Here is an 8,874-nt window from a genome sequence, read left to right as displayed (position 1 = left end):
TTCCTCCTTCCTTCCTTTCTTTTATTTTCTCTCTTTAACATGGCAAAGTGAGTTTCAGTGATTCCTAATGCCTCCGTGTTTTACTTTTTTTCTCTCTTCACCGTATCACAGTGTTTTATTTCCACAGTTCTTGCAGACCACTTTCTGTTTCAGAGGGCATCTGGCACATTCTACTGAGGCATGCTTGGGTTCCTCAGGACTGGATTTGCTTGGCTTAGATACAGATATCAGCTCACCCTGACGGGAGTCAGTACTGGGTGTGCTTCCAGCCATGGGTGCTCATGCTCGACTGGAAAGCCTTCCTGTTGAGTGTCTGCCCCCAAACACCATGTACTCTAGCCAAATATCCCCGTGGATTTCCCCCCTTGTAGCCACAGACGTGCTGTGTTTACCAGGGTTTGCTGTTTAAATTGTTTTTTCTAATTCCACGTGTTTTCCAGTCTTTTATAAGCCCTAGACTATAATAAACACAGCTTGCCCCATCCAGCAATCCCTTTTATTTTTTTGAGATGTATGCAAATGCATCAACCAGCATTGGGGTATGAGGGTGGGGTGGGGATGGAGAGACTCATTCACATCCTCCTAAAATGATAGCAGCAGAGGGTCTTCTGCATCAGTGCCTTTGGCTGGTTTCCTGCAAGTCCCCCCCTTCAGAAACCTCAGGATGGCCACGCAGGTGGGCTGTCTTTTGTGAGGTTCTAGTGGAGAGACACTTCGAGGTGGAATCATCCTAATAGATTTAACAAACTGGTTTGGCAGAAACGTTATGTGATGAGATAACGTAACCTATGAAACATTTAATCCCAGCTGGCTAAAATTTTCTGTACATCTAGTGCCCGGGCGAGGAGGTGGGGAGGACAGCTGTGTGCTGCACCAGTGAGACCGGGAAATTTAGTTTGCTTTTGACAAAGAGAATGTTATCAAACCGTTCGAACGTCTTCACATAACTTTGTCAAGTCTTCAGAAAGTCAGAGTTGCTAGGATTGGCCGCTGCAGCTTCTCAGGGGATGGCACCAAGGGAAAACATGGGGGAGAGTGGGAGGGGACCAGAGGGGAGGTGAGAGGAAAGCCAATTTCACTTCCCAAGTCGCGGCGGCAGGGGGCGAGCTCGACCAGCTCCCCGCTCCCGCCGCTTTCTGGTCACGTGACCGCTGTCCAGCCTTCTTGCTTTACGGCCCGTCGCCTGCCGGCGGCAGCGATTACCATGGAGACGGGGCTTGGGTGGCGACCGTAACTAGGGAGCTCTTGGAGGAGAAAGCGGCGTCAGCTGGAGGCCGGGAGGTGGACGAGGGGTTCACGCGGCGGGAAGACCCCGGCCTTTGAGGACCAGGGTGGGCGCGCTCTGTGAGTCAGGGGCGGGGGCCCCGGCAAGGAGGGGCCTGGTGCCTCTTGGGGGGCGCTCACCCCACCTGGGGTCGGCCTGGGGCAGCTCCAGGCAGACCTGAGCTGGAGGAAGGGGCCACGCCTGGGCTTTGTGCCCCCACGGACGCACACACCTGCTCCCCGTACCCCCCATGAAGAATCTGGCAAAGTTTGGCAGTCGGAAGAGGCTCTGTACTAAGGGCCCTAGACTTGAAATCTTAGCAATTTTTCAGATGGCGGAACTGAGCACTGAGAGGTCTGCTTCTTACTCGCTGTATGATCTTGAATAAGTCACTTCACCTCTCAGAGCTTCAGACTCTTAAGTTTGCTGTAAGGAATAAAAGAGAGAATATGTTAGGCTTTTTAACTTTCTAGACTGCTACCATTTCTCAAGCACTCTGTGCTGCACCTCGAGCATTTTACATATGTCATTTCATCTAATCTTCACAACACCCCCAGAATTTAGGGTTATCATTTTAATTTTGCCTGTGAGCAGATTTAGACTCCGAGGGGTAAAGTGACTTGCCCAAGGTCACAGAGCAACTGAGTGGTGGAACTGGGATTCAATGCCAGGAGAGGCTGACTGGAAAGCCAACACTTTTAACCACTAAGGTACCTGCTTCTTCCCCTATTCGTATTATTAGAGTTGTTGTTAATGCCTGGGTTATCATTTTGCTGCCTGTGGGACTATGAATACATATAAACTGAGTTAGAGGGCTCTAAAATTATTCTCAGAAAGATGAGGCCCGGGATCAATATTTTTAAAGATTTGAGACAGGCTTTCCCAGGAGTATGGCATTCTTTTTATTCCCACGGAAAGGAACAGAGCTGGTATTGCACATTTCATTGATAGGTTTGTGGACCAGGAAATCAAAATGGAAAACAGAGGGCCCTGCTGATTATTATGCTCAAAATTTCTCTAGAGACATCTCCAAAGAGAAGAATGTCAGATGCAGAGGAAAACCCACTGGAAGAAACAGAAGAATATGGAGAAATAGAAATGGAAGAAGGAGAAGCTGAAGAAAAAGATCCAAATGATGAAGGGTTAGAAACTGTGCAACAGGAATTAAAAGAAGACAACACATTAGCGTGGAGAGGGTCTCAGGAGGAGGGGGAGGAGGAGGGGGAAGCGGAGGGAGAGGAAGGGGAGGAGGAGGACGAGGGGGACGAATTTGGGAAGGAGGAGGCTGCAGGAGCACAGGAAGAAACCACAGTGAAGCCCCAAGAGATCACCAAGTCCATGATCAGTTTGGAGAGACTGACACCCACTGATTCCCAATCAGTCCTGTCAGGAACACTCCCAGTAAGTAGGAATTTTCATTCAGTCAGTCATTCGTTTGTTCATTCATTCATTCCTAATCATTAATTGAATGCTTGTTACCCACTTACCTGCCAGGCTCTGCAGATATAAAACCAAGTAAGACACAATCCATTCTCTTAAGGAGCTCTAGGGTATGTAGGGAGACAAACATTATAACACTAAGTGCAGTGATTGAGAGGTACCTAGGAGATACGTATCTATATAAAGGCCGACTTGACCCAGCTTGGAGGATGATCAGGGAAAGCTTCCTGGAGGAGGTGTGTACCAGGGCTGACTTAAAGGACAGGGGTTAGCTGGAGTGTGCTTGTCTAAACAGCCTGTAGAAATCACCTCTGGTCCAAGGAGAAGTGACTCTCTGTGGCCCTGTGGTGGTTTTGGAGGCCACCAGTGCCACTTAGAAGAATAATTTTGCTGTCGTGGGTCTGCTAGTAGGCCAAGGATAAACCTGACACACCCACGATTCATGTTATTTGAGTACAGAATGTCCCAGGCTCTTTTTTAAAAAGTGCTTCATAATTCCGATGTGAGGCTAACACTAAGACTGGCTGATTAGGAAGAGAAAGGAAACTAACTGAGGGCATGTAGCAGCGTGTACTGTATTTGGAATCACAAGCTCCTTTTTATTTCTTTTTTAAGAAAACCTATAGTGGTAGAGAGTCAAAGCATTCATTACAATCAGAGCTTCTGGAAACACTCGAACTTCCAAGAAGCATGGTCTCACAATTAGAGTTTCATGATTTGGATCTAACTACTGCTGCGGAACAACAGCTTAGTTCCCCTGAAAAGCAGCCTTCAGGCGAGCTTGCAGAGAGAACCGACCAGAGGCCCCAAGATGAATTGGGACAAGAAAGGAGAGACTTGGAACCAGAAAGGGGAGACTTGGAGCCAGAAAAGAGAGAAGAGAGAAAAGAAAAAAGAGTATTATATGTAAATGAGAAAAAAGAAAAAGAATTCCAGCCCAAAGCAAGGATCCCTCAGATGTCACTGGTCTCCACTGCCACCGAGGACATTTTGTTCCAAAAGGATGACAGTGCCAACGTGTATCCCTTGGTAAGTGCAACGTGCTTTTAAATTTCCCCCAGTGTTTTGAGAGTATTGTGAAATAGGGGAATTTTATGCATATGGAAAAAAATACCACCAGAAAGCTCCTTTTTAAGCTAATCACAGACCTGTGTCTTTGTAAAGTTCAGTTTGGAGCTGTGGCTGGACATGTGTGACAGTATGTGGACACGAACGCTGCATCTGGGTTCAGCAGCGTTGCTCTGCAGGCAGGAAATTCCGCACATGGTTTGTCCGTTGTATAGGACGCTGTTTTCTTGGGGGAGACTCGGAATCGACCTCTCCTCTTTCCCCTCTCTTCTCGCTCCGTCTGTCTCTCTCCCTCCCTTTCCCTCTCTCTCTCCCACATCATCATACTCCTCCGTACCACCAATTCCTTGCCTTTCCCTCCTCTCCTCGCCTCTTCTGCTGGCTTGGTCCCTTTACCAGCTCCTAAAACCACCACAGGTTCCTAAAACTATCCACATCCCAAGATAGATCGGTAAAGTCAAAGGTCTGGAAAAAGTGAAAGCCACCGGGAAAAGCACCAGGCGGTCCAAAGGAGTCTGCCTTTGCTGCAGTTGACAGTGTTCCAGGGAGGCGCCATCTGCGAGGGTGAAAATATTATCATTTGCCAAGAGAAGGAAGAGGAGGTTTTTTTTTTTTCCCCCTTCTCCTTCTTTCTTCCTCCATCTGCTACTTTCTGAAAATTGTTTCCTAGGATTCATCTTTTTTTCTCCCCCCACCGTAGATTCATGTCTTTGGAAGATTTGTAAGTGATGGACGGTGTGTACTTAATGCAGTTCCTAACACAGAGTGAGCACTTGACAAGTGTTAACGACTAGGTGATGGCGGTGACGGTTGTGCTGGTGGTGGTGACGGAAGGATGCTGAGGGGGGGTGCAGAGAACTGACAACCTCCTTTCTGTAGATTTGGCCGACTCTGAGCAATGGAGTTAAAGGTTCAAGCTTGCAATCGCTCAGTCTGAAAGAAAGGATAATTGAGTTGATTTATCTATTTGGCCGCACTGAGCGGCATGTTGGATCTTAGTTCCCCAATCAGAAATTGAACCCTTACCCTCTTCAGTGGAAGCTTGGAGTCCTAGTCACTGGACCGCCAGGGAAGTCCCAAGAATAATTGAGTTTTAGAGCCCTTGAAGACATTTGTCTTGTTTAGCCAACTAACCAGAAATCAGGTAATGCCACTAATAAGAGCAAGCGATCTTTTTATCCAGGCCCCAGCTACCTGGACTGGACAAAAGCCACTGCACAGGTCTGGGCCCCCTGTTAGCCTTGGGCTCACTGCAGAACCAAACCTTGCTAGGCCTTCTCTCTTTGCAGGTTTGCTTAGCGCTTTGGGCGCGCTGTCTTTCTTTTTCCTTTCCCTTCGCCTTTATTGTTTCTTCTTTTTGTTAAAATGAATAAGTGCTCTTTATAAAAAAAATACACAAAGGCAAAGATTCCTTTTCTCGAACACACTCCCATCCCAATCCCATTTTCCTGAGGTGACTACTGTTGCAGTTTGGTATAACTGTATCTCTCCAGACCTTCTTTGGTACATATATAAACATGTATCTGTGCACACACACGCACACGATTCGTGTTTTCAGTTGTTTGTTTTTGCAGTGAGATATTCTGCATTTCTGCATAAATGTTTTTGCACTTAACATGTCTTAGAGGATTTTTTGTATCAGTGCATGTCTATCCACTTCCTCATTTTAAGTTTGGCTGTTTCCTTATTGATGGCCATTTATGCTGTTTCTAATTTCTTGCTCTCACCAAAGGTGCTTCAGTGAGTGTGTGCCTCTCCATCTCTGTGCTTGCAGCATCCTCCTTTTCCTTTGGGCTCCCCCGGCTTATCCCAAAGGCCTGTAATAACTCTCAGTGCTCATGGTAAATAGACCTAACCGTGAATACCATCTCCAGCCAAGTAACAAGGTATCATGGGTTTATGAGAAGGAATCATATAACTATCAAATACAGTGAAATCTGATTTTGACAATAAAGTTTTGTTTTCCAGATGACCATGTTTTAGAAGAAGATTGATGTAAGAGGTGGCTGTCTCCATCATCATTTGCCATGAGTGTTAAAACTAGTGCAAAATGCGATGAGTGTTAGTACTGTGAGATTTTGGTTAACGTGAGGGCTGCTCAAGCAAGGAAGTTCTGCTACTACTGAGTGAGGTCAGCCTAGTTTTGACCTTAAAGGAGGTTTACCTGGAGACAGGAGTCTAGCTAAGAGTGTTTTCTTTTTACAACTAATCTGTTAAATCTCAAAACAAATTTCCAGGATGACTATAAGGCCTTTTAGAATTAGCAGGTTTCCAAAAGAACCATCTCACTTGAAGAAATTGGCTCTTAAGAACCAGCCAGATATGAAATAGTTCCGTTCCTAGAAGTTGCAGCTTGAGGCAATTATGATTCCGTGATTCTACCACTCACGCCCACGCAATAAAAGACCTAAATATAAATATAAATTACAGCGAATGAGCAGATGGAATCAGGAGAGAATGGGGAATGAAGCGTGTAGGAGAGAGAAATGGGCCACGTTGCCCACTCTGTCTTGGGAGAGATATACGGTACATCAATTTAACCTTAAGTATCATTCAAAGATCAGAAAGGAAACTCACCAGATTTCATTTCTTTATTTTTTTTTCTTTCGGCCGTGAGGCATGCAAGATCTTAGTTCCCTGACCAGGGATGGAACCCGTGCCCCCTGCAGTGGCAGCTCGGAGTCTTAACCATTGGACCGCCAGGGAAATCCCATCACCAGATTTCATTTCTCTGCTCCAATATAACCCACTGATTTTTGGTAACTAATCACTTAGCCATCACTTTAAATACTCTACCACATCAGCCTTGGTTAATTTTTTAAATAGACTTTATTATTTGGGGGCAGTTTTAGGTTTATAGAAAAATTGAATGAAAAACACAGAGAATTCCCACATACTCCCTTGTGCCTCCTTCCCCCCTTGTCTCCTCTATTTTTACCATCTTGCATTAGTGCAGTACATTTGTCGCAATTGATGAGCCAATATGGATGAGTTAGAATTACCTAAAGTCCATAGTTTACCTTAGGGTTCACTCTGTGATGTACATTCTCTGGGCTTTGACAAATGCATAATGACATGTATCTACCATTGTTGTTTGATACAGAGTAGTTTCACTGCCCCCAAAATGTCCTGTGCCCTACCTGTTCATCTCTCCCTCCCCCTTGTCACCCCCCCCAAGCCCCTGACAACCATTGATTTTTATTGTCTCCATAGTTTTGCCTTTTCCACAGTGTCATGTAGTTGGAATCATACAGTTTGTAGCCTTTTCAGCCTGGCGTCTTTCACTTAGCAACATGCATTTAAGGTTCCTCCACATCTTTTCATGGCTTACAAGCTCATTTCTTTTTATAGCTGAATAATATTCCGTTGTATGAACGTACCACAGTTTACCCATAATTTTTGTAAGAGACGTTGAATACAAAGATATACATAAACAAACTACTATTGAATTGGAAGCAGTAGTCAGATTTATAGTACCTATTATCTTTCATTTCATGAAATTTTTATTTTGGACTTGTTCCTGGCAGTGTGGAATTTTTAATCCTCCTAAGGGAATTTTGTCTCTTTTATACTTTATCCTTCCAGGGAAAATCGTGTATAAGGAACAAATACCCAGGCTGAATGATTGCCTTTCTTATGAAATTACTTAGTGACTTTATTTTAACTTGTCCATTCTACGTACTCTCATTCAGTAAATTGAATTTCACGACATGAAGTGCTCCCTGTGTGTTTGGTACTGAGCTGGGTCTAGGTCCTGGGGAGAAGATGAATAGGAAGTTGTTTCTATTTACTGTTGAAGACTTTCTTTTTTTTAAAGGAAACGTCTTTATTGAAATATAACATATAAACAGAAAGAGCACACAGAAGTGTAGAACTCATTGAATTCTTACACAGTAAACACGCCTGTGTAAGCACCACGTAGCTTTTCTTTTCTTTTTAAATCGAGGTAGAATTCACATCCATAAAATCCACCCTCTTAACTTTTTCTTAAAAGATTGTGGTAAAAGGCACATAACATAAAATTTACCACCTTAACCATTTTTATGTGTAAAAGCTCAATGGTATTAAATACATTCACATGGTTGTGCAGCCGCCATCATCGCCCATCCCCATAACCCCCTTCATCTTGTGAAACACACACTGTACCCACAAACACCAGCTCCCCATCCCCACCCCGGTCCCTGGCTACTACCCTTCTGCTTTCTGTCTCTATGAATTTGACTACTCTAGGGACCTCATATAAGTGGAACCATTCAGTTCGACTGGTGTATTTTACTTATATAATGTCCTCAAGGTTCATCCATGTCGGAGCATGTGTCAGAATCTCCATCCCTTTGGAGGCTGAATAATGCTCACCTTTTGTTTATCCATTCATCTGTCAATGGACACTGGCTTCTTTTCCACCTTTTGGCTACTGTGAAATATGCTGCTTTGAACACGGGTGTACACAGATCTCTTTGAGACCCTGTTTCCTGTTCTTTTGGGTAGATACCCAGAAGTGTGATTGCTGGAGTATATGGTAACTGTATTTTCAGTTTTTTGAGGAACCTCCGTACTGTTTTCCACAGCAGCTGCACCATTTCACACTCCCGCCAGTAACGCCCAAGGGTCCCAGTTTCTCCACATCCTTGTAAAGTTTACCCTTTAAAATTAAAAAAAGTTTTTAAAATTTATTTTTGTTGAAATGTAGTTGATTATATATCTAACTCTAACTATAGTTGATTATATATCTATATATTATATATAAACTAACACAACAATGTTCAATGATTCATATGTATACATTTACATATATATATTCTTTTTCAGATCCTTTTCCCTTATAGATTATTACCAAATATTGAGTATAGTTCCCTGTGCTATACAGTAGGTCCTTGTTGGTTATCTATTTTATATATAGTAGTGTGTACCTGTTAATCCCCAACTCCTAATTTATCGCTCCCACCCCCCTCCCCCCTTTTGTAACCATAAGTTTGTTTTCTATGTCTGAAAATTTCCCTTTTAAAGTATACAGTCGATTGGTTTTTAGCCTGTTCCCTAGGTTATGCAACCATTGCCGGTATCTAATTTCAGAACATTTCCGTCACCCCAAAAAGAAACCC

General features: G+C 44.0%; 1 protein-coding gene across 5 annotated transcripts in view; it reads left to right on the top strand.

Annotated features, from left to right (window-relative positions):
- The first annotated feature begins 1,233 nt into the window (after window positions 1-1,233).
- The window catches only part of CFAP251 (cilia and flagella associated protein 251), a 64,860-nt gene continuing 57,219 nt past the window's right edge, over window positions 1,234-8,874 (top strand). For 2 of the 5 annotated variants that reach the window (XM_081253172.1, XM_081253176.1), the window contains exons 1-2: window positions 2,122-2,665; window positions 3,320-3,733. In XM_081253172.1, coding sequence (XP_081109298.1) covers window positions 2,267-2,665; window positions 3,320-3,733 — 813 coding nt within the window. In that variant the 5' untranslated portion in view covers window positions 2,122-2,266. Of the gene's footprint in view, window positions 1,345-1,587; window positions 1,619-1,683; window positions 1,975-2,121; window positions 2,666-3,319; window positions 3,734-8,874 lie in introns of those variants that run through there. The other 3 variants (XM_081253173.1, XM_081253175.1, XM_081253174.1) reach the window with 3 other exon arrangements.

This window comes from Mesoplodon bidens, assembly GCF_964165515.1.
Source record: "Mesoplodon bidens genome assembly, chromosome: 13".
Classification (NCBI taxonomy): Eukaryota; Metazoa; Chordata; class Mammalia; order Artiodactyla; family Ziphiidae; genus Mesoplodon; species Mesoplodon bidens.
The sequence above is the reverse complement of the archived record's forward strand: the minus strand, read 5'-3'. Positions and strand labels throughout refer to the sequence as shown.